This window comes from Pempheris klunzingeri, chromosome 2 (assembly GCF_042242105.1).
Source record: "Pempheris klunzingeri isolate RE-2024b chromosome 2, fPemKlu1.hap1, whole genome shotgun sequence".
Lineage (NCBI taxonomy): Eukaryota > Metazoa > Chordata > Actinopteri > Acropomatiformes > Pempheridae > Pempheris > Pempheris klunzingeri.
Genome location: NC_092013.1, coordinates 19509065 through 19536424, shown reverse-complemented (window position 1 = coordinate 19536424; position 27360 = coordinate 19509065). Strand labels below are relative to the sequence as shown.

The following is a 27360-nucleotide window of genomic DNA, read 5'->3' as shown; positions in this document are numbered from 1 at the left end:
TGGGAATACTTGCGTAGTCATGCTGAAAAAGCTGATCAGTGACAGATGGAAAGCTCAGTTTAGTGTATGGCACTGATCACACTGCAGTTTTCTGGTTTTGCTGCTCTGAACTTAAGGATCCCCACGGATGTGGCTGCGTATTGTTCAAAGTTTCTGATACTGGAACTGGTACCAGTACCTTGACATTGATACTGTCTCATGAACTGTTTCAACGCTGACTTAGTTTCATGTTTCAGCACCTTGGCTTTTTAAAACCCATTTACCACAACTTTAAGTTGGCTGTTTATATAGTATCAATTAATGAAAATGTGTAAAAGCTGGGTTAGGGTTAGGGTTAGGGCAGCTTGGTTGGTGCTACAAAAGTATGAAAGTTCAGTACTCAGCCCTACCCTCAGACCATGATGTTCATTTTGTACAATATAGTCGCATTTAGAGTAAAATAGATGATAAAGCAGGCTTTGCTTTAGGATGTGGCTACTCTCTGACTTAATCAAAGGTGAGCCCTGCCTAAACCTAACCAATCAGAGGCAGGCCTTCGGGGCTCTACAGTGCAAGTGTTTCCCTCACATTTGCCCATAAAAATAGATTATGTGTGAACCGCGAAATTAATTACAAGCACAATTTGCAAGTAAAGATTACGACGTACTGTTTTTTCACAAGTCAAAGACATGCAGCTTAGGGTAATTGGTGACTTGATTGCCTGTAGGTGTGAGTGTGAGTGTGAATGGTTGTCTGTCTCTGTGATTGACAGGCGACCAGTCCATGGTGTACCCTGCCTCTCGCCCAATGTCAGCTGGGATTGGCTCCAGCCCCCCTGAGACCCTTAAGGATAAGTATAGACAATGGACAAATGGATGATTATTTATAAGCCCTATACATAATACATTATTTGTTAATAAACTCTGTGCTATGTTAACATTTTTCACTGTGCTCCTAAATTATTTACTAAATTATGCACACATTGGAAATAAGGTTAGCTTGGAGCCATGATCTTCATGGTGTGCAGGTGGGAAAAAAAACAAACAAATCAAGCATTGTTTCTGGCTCCAAAAAACCAAGATGGCAACAGCCAAAATGCCAAACTCGAGGCTTCAGAACAGTGACTACATTCACTTCTTATATACAGCCTACGATCCTTATTGATGCATCCCTTTAAGGCCATTTCAATCATTTTTCTCTCACTAGAAACATAGTGGCAGCCTCTTCCAAGCTCTCCAGCCCTTGTGTGTCGGTTAGTCCTGCTCTCTCCATTCATTTTCCTCGGGGCAGCCTTCTTCTACCTTTCTATTGATCTGCAGTGCAGCATCAACATGCTGGAGTGTCAATTAGAGAGCCCCTCCTGCCCATCTGTGAGAGGAGAGCTACGGCACATATCTAAAAGTTTCCCCGGCTGGCTTTGCCAACGAGCAGCTGCTCAGGTCTCAGAAGACGAGGAGTGGAAAAGTATACATTAATTTCAAATGTATCCTTGTTTGCATTAATAATGTTCTTTCGCAATACTGATTGGACTGTAAAATGCTTGGATTAGAGCTGTGAAATTGCTGATGTGGAGTGATAAAAAAATATGAGGGAGTTTCAAGGTGTAAGGGCTGGTCTGTGCAACACATTCTTCATCTTCAAAGAGAACACACCTTAAGTGTTTTCAGGTGAAGTGCGCTTGTAAGGGCAGGAGGGCTGAGCTAGGACGGCATATTTCTCACTGAGATTTATGTTTGTGGCATTGTTTCTCTTAGCAACCCGAGCCTTCAGTGCGTTTGCAGATCTTTCTGGATCACATCTTCCCCAATGACTTTGCTATTTATGTTGTGTTAAAATACTAAGTGCCTCTAGACCGCCTTCAAACATCGACAAACTGTGGCAGCACTTCCTAAATATTAAAATGCTCTCTCAGCACACTTGAAAACAGGTCTTGGTGACAGATGTGTAGGCGTAACAAGACCCAACACAATGTAACACCCACACTTGTGTCTTCTTGTGCACATTAAAAATCATCGTTTTATTTGGTAATATTTTAGTGGAGAAGACGCATCAAGTGAAATCGTCCATTAAAAAAGTTGCCAAAACATCTTTAATCTTTAACATATTTGAATTGTTTAAGATAAACTATTGTAAACACACGGATTTTTCTAGATTCATCCTCCGCTGTAGCTTGTATGTAACAACACGCACTTATTTGCCTGAAGGTTATTATATGGCCTTTTGAAATGAATGCATAGTCTATTCTGAAACATGCTTTTGCACCTGAGGAAAGGTTGTTCTCCTGATATGAATCTCGAGTAATTCCTGCAGCTGTCTTTGACATTTTGTCGCTGCTAAGCGTTTTGGTTATTTTTCCTCAAGTTTCTTTTGTAGATTTTCATTGAGGTATACCATTACACGCTGGTCTGTAAAAATAAACTCACATTGTTCCCTCTCATTCAGCGTTAGTGTTTTTCTTCTTTACCACTGCGTTCATGAAAAAAAAGAGAAAACTAGGGTAGGTTTACAGCCTTGACAACTGTAATATGAGCCACAGTCTGTGTCACATGCAGTGTATTACAGTTGAGTTCTGGAAATAAGATATAGAGTGGAAACATTGGTAATGTGTAAATGGATTTCACTGAGTGTGCTAATACTGCGCTTTCCATTTACTACCTCACTACATGCCATGTTGAATAGAGCATTGAAAGGTGGTCTGCCCTCACCTCGGCGCTTGATTAAAATGGGATTCATACGTTACAACAGAGTGATGGTGGTTTCTGAAGTGATTTATTCAGTGAATATAGCCAGCCCACACCTATAGCGCTGAGATCCCCAAGATTAAAGCACAAATAACCTACATCCGGGAAACAGTATGAGATATTCATCTGAAACAAGACAAAACAAGCTGATTAGTGTGATAATGCTCGATGTAATTTTGTGAGGTGTAAGATCCTTTTTCCTTCAGTTGCACTCGATATACTCCTTCAGATTAGCTGGGGTTTTTCAGTCTGAAGGAGACATATGAGCTGTCTTCCCACCAGCTCTTCTTTTGTACAAACATGGAGTTTGAAGACATCTGTCTCGAAATCTGCAGCCTTGCAGAACAGTTTCTTGTTTGAACTCTTCATTGTTTACAGCTGTATTTTTTCTCTTTCGCCTATCTATACCGAGCTATGCTGGCAGCTCACTGCCTGCTCCCTTGTGTTTGCTCTAATGTTGGATATGCTGGCTGAGGTGAGTTGGCTGGCTTTCCACTTGTCATCTGTTCTGCAGCAGTTAAAGTGGACCTGCAGTGAATCAACTCTGAAAAATTACTTCTCACTCAGTAGGAGATAGTTGGGTGTATTCAAAGGACCTTGTCACTTCCAATATGCTCTCAATGAATCTCAGCCGTTGCCGATCCAATGCTTCAACCCACTCCGCTGGAAAACCAATGTCTACAGCCCTATTCTGCCACAGTGTGCTGGGAGATTGTTCCTTCAGAGCCTATTACAGCTCCAGGAATGAACAGGCTGTAGATATGTACATACAAGATAGCTTGTAGTGGCATATTTTGTGTCTATATGGCATGCGTGCATTGTGTGTGTCAGGAAGAAAAAGGAGGAGGCAGGGAATGATGAGTGAGAGTGTGTACATGTGCGTTACTGGATCGATCTTAGAAACTGAGCTTTAAATTTGCATTGTGTACCTCACCGGTTTGTTTACCACACTAGAATCTGGACGTAATCTGTATCTGTATAACCATCACAACCACATCAGAACATGTGTGCTGCCAGTATATCAGTTTTTTAATCAATTAGTCGATCAACAAGCATAATCTAAAATTATTTTGATAATTGATTAACTGTTTGGTTTTTTTTAAGGAAAAAAATGCCAAACATTTGATGGTTCCAGCTTCTCCACTGTGAGGATTCACCATTTTCTCCAGTCTTACAATGTAGTAAACTGAATTATTTGGGGTCTTGAACACAAAAAGCTATTCGAAGACATCACTTTGGACTCTGGAAAATGATTGGTGCTTCTTCCCAATTTCTATGTTTCACCTAATAGTTTAATCAAAAAACGAATTAGCAGATTAAATTGTTATAATTATAACGGTTAGTTGGAGTCCTTGCGAGATACAACCTCCATCATGGAGCTGAAATCAGGTTTTAAGCTCTGTTTCTGTATGTGTAAAAATCTCCCTTCATGGGTAAACATGACAGGCAGCAGTGATTGATATTTAATTTCTGAAAGCATTCACTATCTTTTGTTGTGCTAATTGCTGCTTAGAATCAGAAGTCAGCTTGTTTGATTTCAGTGATTTCTTAAGGTGGATAATTTTCTTCTTGCCAACTTCGGATATAAAAGCTCCATCTGTAATGGCATAATTATAATCTAAAACTAATTTCTCAGACTATACCCCCAATGGTTTGTTATACTTTTCAACCCTGCAAGGCATAGACTCAGACATGCTTAAGAGACTCTGAGACCCACATTACTTATATATATATATATATATATATATATATATATATATATATTTATATATAATATATGTAATTGATTTTGTCTGTAGTAAGCAGAAATACCTAGGTAATGCTGGAGTGGTCCATTTGGCACAGAAAGATTTCTGCTTTATCAGTGGGCTATTCAGTCCTTTTGAACTTCCCTGTAAACTCTAAATGTTTCTAATCATTTGACAGGCTTTGAAGAAGTAATGTGGCAGCAACGGTGAGGCATTTTCAAGAGGATGATAATTTCTTACCAACAAAGAATAGTAACCTAACTACTGCTGCCAGTGCCAACAGCACAGTTTTATGTTTCTGGTGCCATTAAACAGTTTCACTGTGTTAGTCTGATGTAAAATCAGGAACAAAAGTATAAAACCTTGTAGTCTGAGAATGTCACAATATTGTGATAGAGGCCGAGTGCATCCGTCGACAAGGTTGATGGGTAGAAGTGAAGCCCGGTGATCTAACTCTAAGCCTCGTCAACCTTGAGAGTTCATAGAAGCCTTTTGAATTCCAAATGGTGGATGTAGGAGGACTGTGTAAGAGAAAGAAATGAGTTTGGGAGCAGAACTGTCTCTTCATTCAACATAATGCTGCAGTAAAAAGGTTAAGCAAAAAAAGAGGTATTGCAATGCTCATACCAATACAAATGCCTTTGCCTTTTTTCTGTTTTCTCTGTCTCACTACTCTTCTCTTTTTCATCTTTCAGGAATTCACTCTGAAGCCTGTGGACCTAAGCAGGCCTGAGGGCTCTGACATATACCAAATCCCTGCCCAGGGGAACAGTGGAGATTAAAAACTTCTGATTGAGGTGCAGAGGAAAGAGAAACAGAGAGAGAGAGGAGGGGAGAGACAGAGAGAGAGAGCTTATCGTTCACCTTTGTTCTTCCTAATGCCCCAAGTGAAGGATCTCCATAGGCAAGTCTGTGAATAACGGCAGACAGAAGAGCAGCTGCCCACCACTGTGGTCAGATGATGGAGTGAGGGAGAGCGAAAGAGGAGAAGAGAACGGGATTACATCCTGTGAAAGAGCCAAGCTCATATTCAGCATTAATTGAATGCCTAGGAGAGAGGGGAGACATGAGAGGAAGCCTTTTCTGTGCCAGCTGCTTCAAGAGGTATTGCAATTAACCCTCTGGCCATCATCAAATAATACCTGGCTTCTGTTGTTTTCTGTCTGCTGGAGTTGGTCGTACGGCGTGGATGTGTGCTCGGGCCGTGGTCATGTTTCAGCCCCCGGCGTGTAGACCGGATCGGAGCGGCTGTCAACGAAACGGCCTGATTGTGCCGCTGCTGCTGCTGCCGCTGCTGCTCCTCCACAGCTCCCTCAAGGTCACTCAGGCTGCCAAACCCAAAGGGCCGGGACACACACATTTGAACTCCATCCGCATTGACGGGGATATCTCCTTAGGTGGGCTCTTTCCAGTACACGCCAGGGGCCACGATGGCAAGCCATGTGGGGAGCTGAAGAAGGAGAAGGGTATACACAGACTAGAGGCCATGCTCTTTGCCCTAGACCGCATCAATAATGACAATAATCTACTGCCTAACATCACACTAGGGGCGCGCGTCCTGGACACCTGTTCCAGGGACACTCACGCCTTGGAGCAGTCGCTCACCTTCGTGCAGGCTCTGATCGAGAAGGACGGGACGGACGTCAAATGTTTGGGCGGGGGAGCGCCTATCATCACCAAACCTGAGAGGGTGGTGGGCGTCATCGGGGCCTCCTCCAGCTCCGTCTCCATCATGGTGGCCAACATACTTCGCTTGTTTAAGGTAAGGCATCGACACAGTTATTTTTGTTTGTGGAGGTTTAATTGTCCACTTCTTAGTATGTGCGAACAGAACAAAGAACATCAAACAGCACGTTTTCCCTTCATTACTGTATGAAACTTTGATTTGTGATGTTTTTGCTTTATTGATCTTCGTATATATTTGCATGGATAATTAATAACTGGGTGAAAAACAACGGGAGCTGTTGATCGGTGTGAGAGAACAACATGTGTTCTGCTGCCACGCAAAGGACACTCTGATAACTTTAGAGAGGAGATCCCTTGGTAAATCTCATTGGTCTGACTATTGCCCTGCAGGAGTTGGTTGCTAAGCAGTGAAAGATATTGCCTGTCAGAGTGCAGAAGTGATTAAGAGGATACTACTTGATTTCAGTTTTATTCCACAGCCTTTCTTCCAATCGGCTTGGTGTTTATATCTGCTTAAAAATATGTCCTGTTCATGTACATTTGGACATTTGATGAAGATTAAGTTTTATTTTCCATCCAGCCAGCCATGGCAATCACAGCAGCTCTTGTCTACTTTGCTGAAGGTGTGATTGCTGTCTACTGCTCGGCTCACTGCCAAACACTACACCTTTCTTTGACTTTAAAAAAGAATGACTTTCTATAAAGTAATATCATGTGTTTGGAATTGTTTCTTGGCCAATCTCACATTTTAGCACTGATATTACTTAAATCACTTTCACTGGGACCAGCGAGGTAGTTGCTCATTTAAATTCTGTGGTAATTAAAATGAGGGATTCTTCCCGAGATAAGGCTCAGACTTCAAAACCAACTTCAAAATGTATTTCAGATCCTCTGTGTTCTGCTTTTACCTTAAAAAGCTGATTATAATCCTTTCTCCAAAGTACTGCTTTCACCTTGATCTCACATGAAAATTCATGCTTAATCCAAACAATATTCCCACTTGTCTTGCTTAAAAGTAGTGGGAGGTCAGGTGGTGACTCAGTCACACAACTATCCCCGCAGCTGGTTCAGTGTCTTGGTTAAGGACACCTCCGCAAGTGTTCACTGTCACCAAAATGGGTGCAAAACTCACTGAGGATCTGCAGATTTACATCTCATTTTGTTAGTTGGAGCTTCAGACTTTTTTTTTGCGGTCACTGCACAGAGCAACTCAGGATAGCTGCATGGCAGGTTATAAAGTTTGGTAAACCTAGTCTTGTCTCTAAGGGACCCAACTGCAAAAGTAGTGTGTCTGTAACGGAAATAGAAAGAGGTCATGAGCTGACACCATTAGTCAATTGAAAAACAATGTTCAGCCATTTCCTTATTGTTTAATTTTATTAAGGCCTTTTTACATTCTTCAGTCCCTAGTTACAGCTTCTCAGTTGTGAAGAACTGCTGCTCGTATTTCTCTTGTGTCAAGTTTTGTTTTTTGAGTTCAGTTTTGACAAAACAAATGGTTCAGTATCTTGGGCTCTGAGTTTTTTTCTTACACCAAAAATGTATTGATTAATCAATAATGAAAATATTGTTAGCTACTACCAAACATGATGGAAATGGAAGGCAGTTCAGCAGGATGTGCCCCCTTTTTCACCCTCTCTTGTCCATCGGCTGTTCTCGGCTCTGGTACTGAATGCTAGACCGCTGACTGTGACTGTGGCTCTGCCTCCTCTGATGTCTCCAGTGTGATCAACACTAAGTCATCTGTGTCAACAGATGACAGGTGACATAGCAGAAGAGACACACTTGGTGTGTTAGTGTGTTATTACTGAGCTATGAATAGAGCACGCCCTTTTTATTTCACTGTGGGAATCAGGTGTTTTCACCTCAAAGGTGACACCTTAAATGTAAGTACAGCCAATAAAATGTGAAGTCTTATGGTGAACTTATACTTCACTTGCACTGCTGGCGTCACTGCTGCACTGTAGTGAAATTGGGGCAGAGGCCCTATGAATACTATGAATACTATAACATTAATAATAAAACTAAGTATTGAAGCATGTATTGAATGTTTTTAAACAATATAAATAGAAATATAACGTAAATATATCCAACAAAAAGAAGGGACCACCTAAACCGGAGGGTGGATATGGACAAGTCTGATTTGGTGAGGTGGAGGTTTTTATTCAGTTTTTTAATGCATTTTTTGTGTATTAATTTATCTAATGCTCCTCAACAACAGCCTGCAGTATGATTTGATAAGCTCCCCGATTCCAGAGTCTTACAAGCCACGCAGGATGTATCGTGCTTGTCAAGGCCCCCAGCACGAATCGGAGGGCACCCAGTGACGGGGCACACACACACACGCGCTAAAGTTTTGTGCATCTTTTATATGTTCTAATGTATGCATGGCATTTTCTTTAGCTTACGCTTTCCTCTATGCATGGGTGCGCTTTCACTATATTCCTTAATAAACACATATTTGAGCATGCAAAGCCCCCCCACGAACTCTACATTTCCCACACATAAAATATGCGTACATACACGCTTACACAGGTAGGAGTCGGTGTGGGCCACAGTAATGAGCCTCTCCAGCAGCGTGTTCTTGATCCCACTCTCACATGGAAGCCTCAAATCCTCCGTCATTAACACAGTGCTCATTCCTTCTTCATTAATGCACGTAAGCGGTCTCCTTGCATATTTAATTTGCCCGTCTCTGATCTCCTTTCTCTTTATCCTCAATGTATATATTAGCATTCACCTCTTCAGCCTTTTTACATTCAGACAGCTGGAGGTTAAGAAACCAGCTTCAGTCAGACAGCAGTTTGAGTAGATCAACACGGTGAGATTTTGGCAGTTCATCTTCAGTTACTATCCCTCTGGCTTTTGAGTCACGCTATTGAAAATCAAACACTTTCCGAGGCAGTCGCCAATCAATCAGCATCCACTCTAATTGAATTACGGTCATTACAAGAATCAAAAAAGAGAAAAGACTCCTGACGCGACACAAAGCAGTCTGGTCAGTTTTATAGATTAAACCGTAAACCTTTAATGGAGAGTGGTGTGTGGTCATTTAGGTAGGGTCTTGAGTTAAGGCTTCCCAGGGATCTACGGGTCAGCCAGATGCCAGCTGGTTCTCCTGGTCCAGATGGACCTGGAGGGTAATGAACTTAGCTTTACGGCCGACTCATAGCACGCCCTGCGCCAGCAAGACGTCATTCGCTGCATGATCTGGCATGCAGAGACGAGAGGGACAACCGCAGCTACTAGCACTGCGGCTAGACATAAATGTTTGCTTTAAATGGAGGCAATGCATGCACACGAGTACAAACTCAGCATACTGATGAAGACAAGGAGACTCGCAGACATGTAGACATGCGCATTACTGTATGCTTGTACAACCAGAGAAGGCTCAGACAAGCACAGGCCATGTGCAAAATTGTACCACTCAGACACGAATACCATGTATATAAACACTTCACCCAGAAACACAGGCGTACACAAAAGCAATCAAGCACATTTGCACGCAAACCACTTTAAACCTAGCAGCAGCCACCCTGGTGTAGTTAGCAGGTTTAGAGAAAAGTGTTTCCTCAGCACTCAGCTGCATACAGATGTGGTCCGGAGCAGCTTGATGAATATTTTACTCCAACCTTATGTAACGGTAACACGGGGACCAGTTGAGTTGCAGCTCAAGAGCATTTTAGTGTAATTCTGGGAGAAGTGGGAGCTGCTGTGACAAGCAGTTGGGGAAAAGATAATTTGCAATCGCAGACAAGCTATGTCAGGTGATTACATTATTAATTTGCATAGCAGATGTGTTCATAAAGTTGACACACGTCACCTACATCGCAGATTGTACTCCCAGGTCTGTGTCCCTTGACTAGTGTTTATCTCAGCAAGAGGTCCTGACAGGGATTTCCTTTTCAGCTCCACCGCAGCTGAAGTCTATCTGTAGTTCAGTGAAAAGAAAAAAAATATTTTTATGAATTTCATTTGTTTCATTCTGCGGTGCACATGAGCCGCACAACAGAGATGCGGTGACCCAGGAATAAGAAGCTCAGAGCGTTCTAGCCTTTAATGCTCACTGGAAAGCATTTTGGTGGCTCCTTGTTCTGACATTACAGTTTACTGCTGGCTGGACAAAGCATCTCGCATTCACTGAAGTGAATCGTTTCAGGAGTAAAGGAACCACAGAACAGTAAAAAATGATCCATTTAGAGGAAGAAAAGTAGAAGAATATGATTCTTCATGCAAGAGCACACAGGCCTTGGACAAACCACTCATCTGACATTTTCCCTCACCCTTTGTTCATGCCTTTGATTCTAAGTTTTACAGTGGATACACAGAAGCTGACCTACCGGGTTATTGTTGATGCACCTTCACAACACATAGAAACCTGTGATTCATAAAGTTCTCAGGAACAAAAAAAACAAAACATTAATACCTACGTGATCGATTATTGCACATTTTATCGTGCCACCATTACGCTGCTCTCACGGGGCATTACTGCGATTAAAGTTAGGCAGTTTAATCGGTCTGAACCCTTGTGGGTTAAGTGCTTCAAACTGTCAACAAAAAGTAAAGCAAATATAATTTAGATCTGGATAAACACCACAGATTATGAATAGTTGATTAGAGATTGCCCTGAGCTGCCGCCTCTGAGTCTTATTTTCTCATTTATTCTTATGGGATTTTGTACATGATAACATTGCTGGTAAAAGCATGTAAATAATGAACCACTGTGTTGAATAATGCATTTTTAAGACAGATTAGTAATAATGCATATAATGCCTGTTACCCCAAGTACCGTTGAGCAACTACAGCAAACGAAGACATCTGAGGGATTCTTGCCGTTCTTTTTCGGCAAGCACAGCATCTTTACTCGATGACTGCGGAAAGGGAAACACATTTTGAGGTATAGAGAGCACATATACTGTTGTCCACCAGCCAACATCATGTTTTAAAATCAAATTCACACTCTTACGAAATTTCTTATATTTGCTTTTCCTAGAGTATCTACTACCATCATGACTCATTTCTGACACTCGATAAGGGAAAAGTGCCTGTGTGTGCTTCGGGGGAGAAAAAAAAATGCTTTTAGTAAAGCTACCATTACATGACAGTTTGTAAGGTAAAAGCAAACAATGTCAATCTCACTCAGAATATATGCATATGGCGGAAACCCTGTCACACGGCAAACTGTGAGGAGGATGTCAGACATAATTAGCGGTTGACGGTTTCCTTCATGATTCCTTGAAGGATCCATTCTGCAGCTCTTTTGTGGTCAAAGCTCCACCACATCCTTCTTTCCCAGAGGTGATCACCATCTGCTTTTCTGCAACCCCTTTTAGTGCGCTAATGGTTATTTCCCTCCAGTTGATCCTCTGCTCCTGTAAACATTTGAGCTTCAGATAAGTAAATTTTATTCATACAGGCCAATATCACAAATTTGAGTGGAGGGGTTTCTTAATCTGTACACACTCCAAAATCCCCATAACCCCCCAACTGGAGAGGGGTCCATCTCCAAACAATTATAGTACTGACAATCAGGATGACAAAATTATAGCTATTGTTGGATTGATATAATCAGTTCATGTACCTCCAAAACCTCTTATGTTTTTGGCAACAGTGAGTGAAACTACCACTGATTTCCGGTCCAGAAAAGAAAGAAAAGCTCCGGTTTGTCTTTGATGTTGTAGCGAGCACCCGTTGCACCAGAGAAACATCTTAATGAACATTATGTTCAAGCTGTCTGTGAGAACCATCTCCTCTTTGTCAGCTCTTCAAAACATATTTGAGCAGCATGTTATCTTTTAGCCGCTGGGCTTGTACTCATTTGGAATGAAGCAACAACCTGAGCAGAGCTTCTGTAGAACATTTAATCGAATCTACAAATTCAAATGCACGCTTTTCACGTTAATTCCGAATTTGGACTCAGATTGAATTAGCTGAGAAGTAAAACAAATGAAATCCTCTTAAATAGTATGGTATTAATCTTGTTTCAGATTGATGTTTTATTTCTGTCCATGCATTTTCTGTATGTAAAATTGAATTTTAAGTTTTGACAGTCCTTGAAATCTAGTATGATTTTTTAAAAAAAAAAATTTTATACGGCACTTACTCATTTTCCTCACAGAGTTTCATCACTACTTGGTTGAAAACAAGTTACCCTTTTTTATTGCATTTCATCATTGTGGTTCTCCACACTTAATGGCCCTGGATCTGCCTGAAAAATCCTCCAGTCAATCCTCCAACATCTAGTACATCTCCTCACCTTTTAACCCTGTCATGGCTCTCATATGGTGAATCCCTTGAACAAGGAAAAACGGGTTTATGCCGTGAAATTTCATGCTTCATCTCACCTTGTTCTGATGGTTTTTATTCCCGTTTAAACCCTCGAGTGACACAGTAGAATGACGGCCCCCGTGTCACAATTGATGTAGCAGCTCATTTGGTGGCATGACAGCTAAATCAAGATAAACTAGTATCAGCCCATCGAGGCATCTCACTTCAACCAAACCCACTCATTCAGTGAGCCACTGACAGTATGATAGTTAACAGCGATGGCCTCTCTGTGAAGCCAGTAAAGATGGCCTCCTTTCTCGCTGTACATACTCTTATAATCTCATCCAACAAGGTGACACAGTTAAACTTGACTCCGAGTTCTCCTTATACGTGTTGCGTTGCTATGCGGCTTATTCGGTCTGGCGCTGATGCAGTATTACAGTAAAAAGGTTGTCTAATTTCTGAGGCGCAGTGAAGCCCCACTGTGAAGAAAAAGAGCAATTGTTAGATGTACTTATAGGTTTCAGTACAGGCACATTTCCGATAAGAATATATTAGATTCTTTATTTGACAGAAAGCTGGAATGTATCATTGTTGCTTCAAAAGGGAAGCCGCAGCACAAATGGATAGATAGTATAGGGTGTTGTTACTTTGTAATTTTAAAATGAGAGCCATTTTGGCCAGAGTACTGTAAGTCATTGTGGGAGCTGCAGATAATAATCCTGCTCAGTTCAGGGAGGTGATATTTTTCCATTTTCTGTATTTTTGTACGCCATGTTTTTTTTTTGTTTTTTTGTCTCTCCACCTCCCCTGCCCTCTCTACCCCCCAACTACTCCATTAACAAAATGCTGATTGTGCAGCTATTAAGCCAACACTATTCTTTCTTTCCTTATTTGATATTTAATATACAGTAATAGTATTGATCTGCCTCAGGTTTTTTATCCGTCAGAAATCATTACACCTGATAACTCTTGACCACCAGATGGGCTTCGGCTTCATCCACGTCATTTCATTCTGCTCATGCACGCACTGCCTGCACCCACAGTGCACAGCCCTTTCTCAACACTTGAGAGGAACATTATGTGCTACTTTTTCCCCTGATTTGACCAAATCTGGAATCAGACCACCCAAAAAAAAAAAAAAAATCAGCTTTTCACAGAATGGCTCAGATTTGATGGATATGCAGCTGAGCCGTTTTCTGCAGGTCATACAGGCCGTTGAAGGTGCGTGCGGCACTTTGATATCATGTATCATGCTGTTAATTCATGTGCATGTATTAAGTCAGTCTTTTTCCCCCGTGGCCCTTTCAATCGAAGCTGTGTCTTTTTTGCGACCCTTAATCACCAGCAGCGCACGTGTGCCAGTTCTGATCAATCAGAGTCTGATTTTCAGAGTCCTGGAAAAATAAAATGACCAATAATTAACATAACAAACGCACGTAATGTGTAACAAATGCCAACATTAGAGGAAAGTACTAGTGTAGCAGTAGTAGTTTGTTGCAACCTGTCAGATTTATCTCGCTACTCTTTGTGGGGGTGCTGACCTCCATGTTAAAAACCACAGTTTGAGGTTATATTTCCTTCCTGAATTTTGTCGTTCGGGTTAATCTTAATTGTCTGCACAAATGTTTTGGCTTTATTAAATAAATCTCAACAATGATGGACCTGAGGGATTTCTAACATACCAGCTCTTATTTGTTACAGCATATTTAAACATTCTCAAGTGCATTTGGGTCCGGCTCTGTCCCAGAGTGAAGGAGATGTAGAAATCACTTACGTTTCTGGCCAAATCAAAGGGAAATGAAATGTTATTGTTTGAATATTATCTTTGATAAATACCCATGGACTAGCTGCCGCTTGCTGCTAATGAGGGCGAAGCATTAAAACACAATCCACAGAGGTCTGTAGAGGCTGAGCCTTCATCATTCTTAAAAAAAAAATAAAATTTACATCGCTCATAGAGAATACCTTTGCTGAAAGAGGGTGGCACTTTTTTACAGCCGATTGAGGCTGAAACTCAAAACTTAACCCGGTCTGGGCCAGGTTAAGTTTGCAGCATAAATTACTGGTAATTACTGGTTACAGCAAAATGGTGATCGAGCCAGCTTATAAAAGAACCACTGCATAACACTGAAAACCCGGCTTCAGGCTCAAAATACCTCGTTAACCCACTAATTTCACTTCATAGCACACACCTCTGATGCACTCCTCTCATCCTGGGACACATCCAAAATCAGCCTTGGGCCTGATATTACGCATTAACTTCTACCTTTTTACAGTGTTTGTGTGATGTGACTTTCAAATAAATTGTTCCAGACAAACACCTACATTTAACTGGAACATGGAGGATGGGATTTAGAAGCCGCAAGTGCCTTTAAACCGTTAGTTTTCCACAGGGAGGATAAAGATATTTTAATCGTGTGCAACAGAGGAGACAAAACCTCTTGTGATAAATTTAAGTTTTACTATAAGTCTTTAAAGTCCTTTTTAAAGTCTGACTGATATTTCTCCGACTACGTTTTGAGGTTGATACCGATATTGATATTTGGAAATTTTAAAAATCTGATTACAATATATTGGCTGATTGTATTTTGTTTTTTTAACATAAACATTGGGGCCAAGATACATCCTGAGCAGAACATTTCACAGTTGAAAAATCAACTAATCTGTGCTCTCTGGCGGAGGTGACACTGTTTCCAAATGACCTCAAACTGAGCTTGTCATATCTTTCCTGCACTTTCTTGTTACTTATCGTCTGACAAGGACACCGTACTAGTATAAATGCCCACATCGGCTTAGCTCTAACACATACAGTTACATCTGAGGATGTGCAGCACACCAATGATAATGATTCTTTTCTATGACTTTATTTCATGAATGGGGTACGCCATCCCCCACACACTGAAAAGCCTTTAGATACTTTCTAGTTCAGTTTTTTAAGAAAAGGAGTAACCAGTCATTCTGCTTTGACATTATGTGTTGAAATAGTGTAAAGAGTATAGTCTTTTCTCTCAGGAAAATAGCACACCATCTTCATCACGGCTTTAACTTTCCATTTGTGTTGTTTTGCTGCTGTGTAAGTCAGCGTTGATTCGTGGTGACTCATTTGTCTTAAAAAGAAAATACAATTCTCACAACAACAGAGATACTTTTTAATAACAGCTGTAAGAATATATAAGATGTCTCAGAGTTTCATAAAGTTTAAACATCAGAAATGAAAGTAAATTAGCTGCAAATTAGGAGTCATTTCTGATCACAATTCTTGTGATGCTTCCTGAGAGGTGTTTTCTTTCTTTTCATCCTGTTTGTTTGGCTTTACGAAGGCAAATTACTGGTGGCAGCCACTGGCCTCCTCTGTAGGATTTCTGTGCGCGGCATGTTGTCTATTCCTGTATAATTATATTCTTTTACTCTGTAATTATATTTTGCCTTAGTTGTGATCTCATCTCACCAAATTTAAGTGACTGATTTCCGATGCAAATCAGACGTAACAACATTTCTTCATGTTCAAGAGTTAACAAACGTCCATCCAGAATCCAAATCCGGACCTTCTACCATCTGTCACTTCTCTTCACATGCCAGACAGTCTTGTGTTTGCCTCTATGTGGGTGGGTGGGTTTGAACACATATGTGCGTCTGTGTGTCTTACGGGCCATTTGTTTGCATATTTAATCGTGTACATCTGTTTGGTAATATAAAAATTCCTCCTTCATAATGTACACTTGTTTATGTCATAATATGAGCAAATGGCATGAAGACTGCTGGTATTTTCTCATTGCTTAACATACTGTCACACTGTATGTTTGGCACACCGTTGAGTTCAGTTCCTCAGCTGCCTTACTAATGTGACAAACCAACAAGTTAGCCTGGTTCCAGACCTCTGAAGCTCTGCTTGCATCTTAGATTTGTTTCATTATTTGAAGAGAAAAGAAATTGCAATTCGCTAACTATCAGGCTACTGACAGGGAACTTCATATTTGCTGTGGTGATGTTAATGTAGCAGCAAAAAGCCCCAGTTTTGTCCATAATTTTTTTTCCATCTAGAGTGTTGAATCCAAAACTCTTCCACTCATTGCTTCTCAGATGGCTTGGTGTCAAGCCTTTTAAGTTTTCTGAAAGGGCAGCAGGGCATGCAGTAGATGAAAGGTGACAGAACTTAATGCTCCATGCTGGTTGACATGGCATGGCCTGGTGCGCTTATACACACTGAAGTTTGAATTTGGACAGCTAATTACAGATTGAATATTTTAATTTTGTCCACTCTCAAATGATAATTAGAATTTTTGAATAAATGTGACAGGCCCACACACTATCAGCCACCACTATTAAAGGCAAAATCCACCTCAAAACGCTGTAATAATATCTATGATTGTTAGTTGTTATTAATTAAATCTGAGTTTTTTTGTTTGCGTTTTCTTTGTAATTTCACGTGAAAAACTCACAGAAATGGTGAACACATGCTCATTGTTTTATATTTCAACTAGCAAACACACTCGAAGTAATAATTGCCTGGGAGCAACATTATCTTAGAAAACAAAGTATCATGAACACTTGTCCCATAGGTTAAGTTATTTCATGAATGCAAAGTTCATCTGTATGGAACCCTGACAAAATGTAGATCAATATCATCAGACAAGTCAAAAAATATAATTGAACACACGATAAAACAAATATTATAAATTGAATAATATAAATAAAAAGAAACATAAAGCTTTATATTTTTAGCCTATAATCACTTGGTATTGTATATATTTTTATATTCAGTTTTAATTATTCAACTAAGAATATTATGTATTTGTCTACTCAGTTATATTTTTGAATTGTGACTCGTCTGATAGTCTTTTTTTTTTATTATCAAAAATAGCTATTTATCTGTTTTATTGTGTAGAGCAGTCCTGTCTCTTCTGTTCTGTATGTTCACCTCATGCTGGCGTGAGTTTCCTCCTGATGCTCCACTTTCTCCCACCGTCCTAAGACATGTAGGTCAGGTCAGTTTGGAGACTCTAAATTGCCTGTAGGTGTGACTGTGTGTCAGTTTTATGTGTTAGACCAATTTCTCTGGCCTATGTCTGACGCCTTCTTCCTGTAAGACCCTTAATAGGAATGAACAGGTATGGAAAATCAATTACTGATTATTTGAAACAAGTGGTAAATGTTTTACGTTCAGCCCTTGAAGATTCATCATTTTGTTTTGATGGTTGCAATGATCTAATAGGGAAATCCAAAGGAAGACGTAGCCACACCATTATTTCCATTGAGCATTGCTTCAATACTACAAATCAATTCAGTATGCACATAGCTTACACTTTTGTGAATTAACCACTGATTGCCTGTGAAATACATCTAGGTCTGTGCAATAATTCAGGCCATATTGAGTTATTTTTTCATAATTCAGGAATCTATGGTGTCCGTCGAGGGGCAAGAAAGTGGAGGTAGAGTCTACGTGAATTTAAAGTAAATACTAACAAAACTAGTTATTTATGTTTTGGTTTTAAACATGTATATTTTGTTTCATGTAGAGCTTAACAGCACACTAAATGGTATTTGAATGTAAATTTGATTATTTTATGTGATTCTACATATATTTACAATATATATACAGTGGGGCAAAAAAGTATTTAGTCAGCCACCAATTGTGCAAGTTCTCCCACTTAAAAAGATGAGAGAGGCCTGTAATTTTCATCATAGGTATACTTCAACTATGAGAGACAGAATGAGAAAAAAAGTTCATCTCAGTACTTTGTTATATATCCTTTGTTGGCAATGACAGAGGTCAAACGTTTTCTGTAAGTCTTCACAAGGTTTTCACACTCTGTTGCTGGTATTTTGCATTTTGCATTATTTTCTTAGAATATCTGGACAGACTGATTATCAAAATGATGCAGAAATAAATGTCAGATTAATCTGTGATGAAAGTACTCTTTAGTTGCAGCCCTAGACGAATACTATTTCAGCCAGGCCTGTATTGAATTTTTAATAACCAACCCAAGCTGGAGGAGTGAAGCAAAGAGGCGACATACTATATTGAACTACTTTTCAGCTGAATATTGGCACTGGATTGAATGTAAATAGCACAATTCTCAGTGCGTCGATGCCTTGTCTGTAGCACATGGTGATCTTTGGCATGTGCTAATCTGGCTGTGGAAAAGATGGAAGTGTATTGATTTGATATTGAGCTACACAAGCTTGATAAAGTATTTTCATGGCCAAATTTACAGATCAGTGAACTATGTGATTGTATCATATCACCTGTCCTAATATTATATATATATATATACACTGTTGCCCATAAAGTTGGAATAAAATGTTTTTTTTACCTCTTCTCATGAAATGATTGTGACAGTGTGATTTATTCTTGATAAATAAAGTGTATATCTTCTCAACTCTATTGATCAAACTCTTCCAAACATATCACAGTGAAACTTAAACCACAATTAACCTTTGCAAACTGTGTATTCAGGCTTTAACAAAATTGGGGGTATTGAACAATTATTCCAACTTTATGGGCAACAGTGTATAAAAAAAAAATGTTTCATCGTGTTGTGGAGCCAGGGCAACAAACAGTCGGGATTTTGTTGAGCAATAGCTCATACTGAGGGAGTAGTAAGCCTTTTGGCAGTAATGGAGCTTAGTGGATGGGCTGGGGTGTATGGTTTGTCCATGTCCTGGATGTAGGATGGGCCTTAGGCATTTGCAGCATGCCTACAGTTGTATCATGGTACCAGTAACTTCAGTCAGATTTTTGCAGCCACTGGTTGCCAATGCACAGTGTGGAGTATAGTGTGGGAGTAAGCCAGACACGCAGAGATTCATTCTGCCATGTGACTGAATAATGGAGCAAAGTGACTTGGTATAAAGAGAAAAGAGGAGGAGACCCAGAACAGAACCCTGAGGGACCCACATGGTGAGGCTACAGATACAGATTCCCTGAAAGTTACCCTGTAAGTGTGGTCCTTCAGGTAGGATGTGAACAGGGAGAGTGCAGAACCTGAGACTGCCAGTTCTTGGAGCGTGGAGAGGACGATCTGGTGGTTCACTGTCAAAGATTGCTGAAAGGTCCTACAGGATGATAACGAAGGACAGCGAGGCTGCTCCAGCAGTGTGAAGTTCCTCTGTGATGCAAGGAAGGTAGTGTCCATTGAGTGGCCTGCCTCAAAACCAGACTGGTTGTGGTTGAAAAGGTTATTCTGGTGGAGATTTGCAGAGACTTGGGTAAAGACAGCACAACCAAGTGTTTGGGAAAGAAATGGTAGAAGACAGACAGGGCTGTAATTCTTCATATCAGATGGGTTGAGTGTGGGTTTCTTTAAAAGAAGGTTCACTCTTGCTGCTTTAAGAGTGTTCAGAAAACAAGCAGTTGTCAAAGAGGTATAGATGAGAGTACACTCAGGAGCAATAGACTGGAGAAGATGAGAAGGAATAGGGTCGAGAGGGCAGGTGGTTGGGAGATGGGAAGTGACCATACCATTCATTGGGAGAGAGTGGTGGAAAGGAAGTTAGAGTATGAGATGAAGAGGTGGATATAGGACAGGTGGTGTCAGCAGGTGGGTGGGGAAATGAGGAGCCTATGCCATCTATCTTTTTTACAAAGCCGTTAAAGTCGCACAGAAAAAAGGGTGGAGAGAAGTGGGGGGAGAGAGGCGGATCGAAGAGGGTAGAGAAGATAGAACAGAGTTTTTGGGGGTTGGAGAAGGAAGATTGAATTTTAGATGAAAGAAAGAGCTTTTAGCTGCAGATAAAGAGGCATAAAAAGAGGAGAAAAGATATTGGTGGGCAAGAGGGTCCTCAGGGCGCTTGGATGTGTGCCATTGTCTTTCAGCTGCCTGTAGGGTGGTTCTGTCAACACGCACTGAGTCAGACAACCACTGAGCTGCACGGGTCAGGCAAGACTGCACAGAGGTGAGAGGACAGAGAGAATCCATAGATGAGTACAAAGTAGAGAGATGAGTGGCAGGCAAACCTATGATCAAATGTATTGGATGTCGACACGTGGAGATGAAGCCAAACTGGTGATTGGAAATGTCAATTTATCATGAAAGGTCCATATCGCACCTTGCCCTAATATATCTGTTGACAGGCAAAAGGTTGATGCGGTTTATTATTGGACAAGATGATGTATTGATCTTTGTTGGTCAGGGCCAGTCTTTGGTGGCTTAGCTATGCTCCTTTCATCCTTATCATTCCCACAACACCGATACAGGTGATTACAGCTGCTTACTGATCACTGCTGTAATAGACTGGTGTCAGACAGGGAAAAGGCCAGACTGTGCCCACAAAACATAATCAGTGGTCTATGTGAAGTCTGAGCACTTCTTATCAAACAGCTTGGCTGAGCAGCACAGATCGATTGTCAAGATGCTGTAATGTCAGATTGACCGGGGTGGAAAGAGGAGTTAAATCTTGTTATGGCACTTTTTTTTCCCCCTCCACAGTGACATGGTTCATAAAATCAGACATATCATAACCTCTCTAAACATAAAAGACCGAGTGTTTCTCTTGAGGCAGCTGGACTATGGTTCACTGTGTAATTATTTAGACAAGCTTGTTTTCAAGACACCTTGGACAACAGGCAATTTGGTTTGACCTATAGTGATTGTCAGTCTGACACTAAAGTCGACAAATGCCAAACAGTGCAGAGAAACCGCAAACAATCTCTGCTTGTGTGTTTTCTTTTCTTCTGGTGTACTGGTGTGCATGTAGGTGTAAATATTTGCCATGTGGGAATGCAGGTGATGTGTTTGTGCTCACGGTCTTCCAACCTGTGCTTGCAGTCTGGACGTCAATTTGTGAAAAGGCCACTAGACCTGTCGGGAATTGTGGAAGAGCATTTGTCAACCGCCCGCCATCTAATTCTGCATGTAGTTTTCACAGACTGACGACAGTCTGCAGTGAAGCATGAGAGAGACCATTACACACATGTCTAGCGCACTCTAGATGATGAAGAGATCTGGGAACCCATCCTCCCATGGAAAGTGCCTCTGGCCGAGATGCTGCTCGCTGAGGATACAGGCCACAGCCATGCTTTGCCAGGCTCTGCTGACATAACGCACACGGTGGAAGCTACTCCGAGGCTCTTTTATGTCACACTCAAGTGTTAATAATGTATTGAAATGAATACAGTGTTACCACTACAGGAGGAAAATGGAAATACGATTACGTCTTTTATAAAGTTTTTACGAAAACACTAGAAAAGAGATTTTATACAATTTTAGCAGGACAGCAAAGGAGAAGAGAAAATTCTTTGTTCACAGAAAGCTGGAATCACCTTTAAATCTCATCACTCTTGTCCATTTGAATATTTGGGTTAATTTAGATAATTATTGTTAAAAACTGTGATATAATTGTCAAGTTAGACTTGGTTAATATGCAGGAATTATATATGGTTTTCAAATGTCGTATTCAATCATTTCTGGATGATGCAGTTCACATGTTTCAGTTTCATGTTTGTATCTGTTTGGAGATGGCGCCATGCAAAGTTTTTAAAGAACAAATATAAATACACTGTAGGCGTTGATATATCGTCTATATAATGAAGTAAAGTGTGGAATGTAATGAGCCTCCTGGGTTTCACTTACTTTTCTGGTGACGTTAAATGCCAAGCTCATGTTCTGTGTGAGAGAGCAGCATCAATGAAGCAATTAGGAGAATTGTGACTGTGAGTGAATATTAAGTAGTCACATAGCATGTCTGCCTGATCAGTTCTGACCAATATCTTGTCAACTGCTTCAGTAGAGGCAACATCTGTGTTTTGTGGCCGAGACCGCAAAGGGTGGGAATCTTGACGTTTTTCACGATTTAATTTCCATTCCCAGTGCTTTGATACGGTGGAGGCAATCAACAGTTTCCTTTATCTGTTGGGTCCTCTGTTACTTCTTCTTCTATATCTTGTCTTGTCTTTACACACTTTATAAGAGTCAGCCAAATCAAAGAGATATTGTGGAGATGACTATATGTAAATTTGTACAAAAACCTCAGCAGTTTGGTGGATGTACATCTTTAGGGTTGAGCTAGCCTTTAAAAACCCATTGGGACAAAATACATTTAGCCGTAGCATAAGCTTTTATTTAAAAACTGAACCAATCAGTTTCTGTTAATAAAATAAACCAGGAGTCGTTTCCAATTCCACATAAAGAACTTCTTGCCTGGCCCTGTAAATTTGCTCTCAGATTGAAAAAATGACTTAACAGCCCCCCCCACCAAAAATACTTCCAAAGTGTTCCCAGGTTCACTGTCACATTTTCTACAAAGGTGTTAGAATTTTGTAGCACATAACAAACATATGCCAACTGGCATTAGCATGCAAGCATCTCGTGTGAGAAGTGAGTCTTGTCGTGGCAATATTGTGAACCTTGAATAAATAAAGTCAGTGCAGCTGTCGTCTTTGAACGGAATCAACGTATTCTTCAACAAGCTGCTTCCTCGTCATCACTGGCTGCTTTTCTCGCTGTCCCAACCACGCCGACTGTTGCAGCTCAGCTGTCACTCCAAGAGACACGGCGTTGCGCTACGTCATGTATATACATGTACACGATTGGACAAGATGGAGCAACAGACCGACTACAGTCCAGCCTGCTGTTGACAGCCCTGTCTCAGTCTGATAAAACAGCTGTAGACTGTTGCTGCTCTGGCCTCCTGTTTAATTAAAAAAAAACTCAGACATCAACTTACCAGAGGGCGAGAAACAGGAGGAGCGAGACAGGGTGAATAGAATCAGCTTTGAGAAACTTATGTGCAACTGTAAAATGGCAAATAAATAACATGAAATATAAAAGGGTAAATTAACTCAACCCACCCCTCACTGAGTGTGACTTCACTGTGATAAATAAAAGTAGCCAGCCAGACTGTAGTGAGTTGTCGGCTATATGACTGCCAGCTGGGGCATATTGAAGCCTTTGAATTGTAATTTAAGGTTTTGTGTTGACGCTGAGTGTTCACGAGAGAATTGCAATGCATCTAAAAACAGATTTTTTTTTTTACCTCCGGAGAGCACGGCTCTAAAGATCAGAGACGCCACAAAAATACGTCCCAAAAAGGGCAGAAAATAGGTCTAGATTAGAGTACATTTTGAGCTGTGATATCTCGTTGAAAACGCTTTACTTAAGCTGTTTGATCTGTCGCACTTGGTTCAAATGTGTTCAAATATGGCCAAAAAGACAGTCACAGTCACTCTTAGTATCTGTCCTGACTGATTTTTTAAAATTTTTTACTCAATCTGAATATTACCATGAAATACAACATTTTATGACTATTTGTTTCACATTTGTACATGTGATACTGATAATATTGGTAACAATGATTCAGGAAGTTTTGGACATCTACAAACTTCACTCTGGTCACTAGGTTGGAGTATAGAGAATATACTTGCAGGAAAACAAATCAGTGATTTGTATAAAACCCTTCATCACCCCCAAAACACTGTTGTGCTGCACAAGAACTCACAAGGCTGTGGTTCTATAAAGACTTAAATGGAAAATCCTATTTTTTGTTGTTAATATGTGACTGTTAGGTAAGTCTTTTATCTGCCTTTAAAAGTACATGCTAATGTAAAAATGTGTTTTGATCCCAAAGGAATTACAAGAATATTTTTTCTGCGTCTTACTGCGTTAGTCAGTACAAGCAGAAAGAAGCAGTGCTTGACTAGAAGTCATGGTGTTATCAATTGATGGATCGAGGATGGATCGATACCTGCTGTCATCTTTTACTTTTTTTTTGCCTTTAAAGGAGACATATTGTGCTCATTTCCAGATTCATAGTTTAATTTGTAGGTCCTACTGCAGTATTTTTAGCTGCTGCTGTTCGTTTATTTCATACTAAGCATACTGCATTTTTCAGCCTCTTTCCGAACACTCTGTTTTAGCTCTTGTCTCTTTAAGGCCTGCTCCTCGAACGGCCCAGTCTGCTCTGTTTAGTCAGCTTCCACATGCCTGAGCAGGCACTGCCCACCAACACCCTGAAGGGGAACCACGTTGGCCGACGTACATGCTAATGCCAAGTTCAACAGGCTAACCAGCCAAATAAACAGGAAAACAACACAAATCAGGGCAAAACATACAGCTACAAGTCAGAAGTGGGAAATCATGGACAGCCAGTATCGATCCATCCTTGAGTTGTACTGTTACTGGCCCTCGTTATGAAAGCAGTCGGTGTAAAATGCACACACTCAGACATGTTCCAGTTTTCCAGTTGCTGTGATAATGCTTCAATCAAGTTTCTATTCAAAATAGACAAACACAAGTTACTGGCATCCATCCTACCACATTAACCTAACCACATTGTTATGTAGTTGGCTTCAATTGAGGTTCAACATTTACACAGTTTCTCTTGACTGTCTGCCAATATCATAACACATTACATTAGTCCAACATCTCCTCAGCCTGTGGTGACTATAGCAGACACTAGCCACATTAGCTGTGCAACATGCTAACTGCACAGTCAACAGACTAATCTGCCACGGACAGTGAAGTGGATTCAAGGTTTTATGTGGGCGAGATCGTCAGCTGGCTGAAGGGCTGGAGGAGGTCACAGATTAACATGATTAACTTCACAAGAGGGGCCACATCCTAACGGCCTCTCTTTTGCACACACATTTACTGAAAGATGAAGTAGTAGAAAAAGAGAAAAGGTAGTCTTTTCTCATAGTTTGGTGGGCTTCAGATACTCCGGGGACATACGTTTATGTAGAATGAAGACATTAAGAACAGCTTTTTGCATGATATGTTCCCTTTTAAGGACAAAACTGAAAATGCAAAAGAGTGGATTTAAACTCTAAAGTGGAGAAATAAAAAAAAATAAGCATATGTTAATAAAACAGGGTCCAGGATGAAATTGTTTCACTCATTTTTCATTAAATAAAACAAATCTTAACTACTTGTTCATATTGGACATACTGGAGATAATAATTTAACTACATACATATTAATGTACTGTAACAAGAATAATATACGTGCTGTGTCCAAAATAGTATTGAAAATAGATAACTAAACATTTCTTAATTATGTAGGCCCACGTACCTCTTTTTTTTTCATGACTGATCTAAAGCTGTAGAAAGCTGCACATTTCAGCTGACATCAACCAAACTAATTCCTATTATAATGATTAAAATCACCATATTGCTGAGCGTCAGCATACAGTTAAGAACTGAGCTAACTCAAGATGTTTTTGATGTTATTGTTGAATACGTTGGATTATAAGAAAGATGGAAAAAAAGATTTCAAAGACCACAAATAAATCCCTGCAGCATAGAGAACACCATAATCAAAAGGTGGAGAAAATGTGTCGCCACCAGGACCTCTCACACTGCAGATCAGGCTGTCCTTCCAAGATGGATGATAGTGGGAGAGGGAGTCTCATCAGGGAAGCCAAGAGGCCACAGCAACCTTAAAAGAGCACTGGATGGTGGACTGTGAACACTTTAAAAACCCTTTTGAGTGTCTTTTGTTGTTGTGTGCTGAGTGGTAAAATGGAAAATGGAGGCTGGTCCAGTCTTAATTGCGCAAGGAGGCACTGTCAGTCTCAACAAGGGAGGGAGCTTGTTCTATAGCCTGATTAAACCAGGATAAAAGGCTTTTGGTATTAATTGCTAAAGAAATGTTTGGCATATAGCTCATCAGTGTATTGAAACTCTGTGGGTGCACCACAAAAGATACATCACTTCATATCATTCAAATCCTCAGAATGTCTAATGGTAAGCAGGATGATGAGAGCATCACGCTGTGGGCTCCTCTTCATCAGGAATAAAAGCTCTGGTCAGGCTGGAGGGAAAATGAATTGCTCCAAACACTAATAATGTACCAACATATGCTAAACTGTGATGAAAATCTGCTGCTCTCTGCAGAAAACATTGAAGGATTTTTTTTTTTTCAGCCAAACCACAAGAATCGACTGTATGAATGTCATCATGGTGGAAAAGTAAATTGACATATTTCAGTGAAAACAGTGAAAAGTCTTAAACTGATCCTCGCTCAAACAAAAAACACGCCATCTTTCCTCATTAAATTGATTATGATTATTATGGGGACGATGCATAGGTGGTTGCTTTGTAATTTGAATGAAGGCTTGTAACCAGTTGTAGATGTACTAATCACGGTCAGTGCTACTCAGCCTGTAGAAACAGTGATATAATGCCTTGAGTGGCTGCGATGCCCGATGCTTTAATCAGAAATGTGAAATTACAAACTGGTAAGTTCTAAAGATCCTAGTTTACCAGTTTATCTGTCAAGCTGCATTATGGGAAGTGTAAAATCCAGGCTTTTTGAAGCCTGTCTAATTAAGTAACGATACCGTGGGCTGAAAATAAGGTTACCATCGCCTCTGCTTCGATTCAGACCAATCTTTCATCTGTCTCTTTCAAGTCGCCCAACTTTACATCACCAGTTACAACAACATTGTCCTCAACTCATTTAATTGCTGAGATCAGGGAGCACAGCGACATCCTAACAGCAAGCTCAGATGGATTGAAAAACAGACAGACAGACAGGTTGTGAACGATCAACAACTTTAGCCAGATTATCAACCATTTTGTTGAGGTGGAAATTAAAATGCGTTACATGGCGATGATAATTTCCTCATTGCATTGGAACACTGTGTACGATACTGAGGGTCAAAGATGAGCGAGGAAGTTAGTTTGTAATCTGTAAAGAACTAAACAAAGTAGTTTCCCATTCCCCTTGGGTGTCTTTTCCAAATAAGTCTGGCTTTGACTGAAAGCTGTATGATCTCTTTGAGTTTTTCACCTCGCCTCATTTCTTTTTAGCAATGTCACATCATTCCCAGATCTCAGGAATTATCTTGGTGAGTACATGCTATTATCACAACAATGATAAAGAATGATTGCCAAACAAAATCAAAGTTACCATAAACCAGAATTACCCTCTAAACTCATAAGAAAATGCTCTAAAGTCTCAGGACGATGTGATGATGTGACGATAAAACAGCACTGT

General features: G+C 40.4%; 1 protein-coding gene across 2 annotated transcripts in view; it reads left to right on the top strand.

Annotated features, from left to right (window-relative positions):
• The window catches only part of LOC139210562 (metabotropic glutamate receptor 4-like), a 132117-nt gene that overhangs the window by 2905 nt on the left and 101852 nt on the right, over positions 1–27360 (top strand). Inside the window, exons 2-3 of one of the 2 annotated variants that reach the window (XM_070840622.1) lie at positions 5546–5603; positions 5825–6230. In XM_070840622.1, the coding sequence (XP_070696723.1) occupies positions 5546–5603; positions 5825–6230 (464 nt within the window). Of the gene's footprint in view, positions 1–5545; positions 5604–5657; positions 6231–27360 lie in introns of those variants that run through there. The other variant, XM_070840612.1, reaches the window with a different exon arrangement.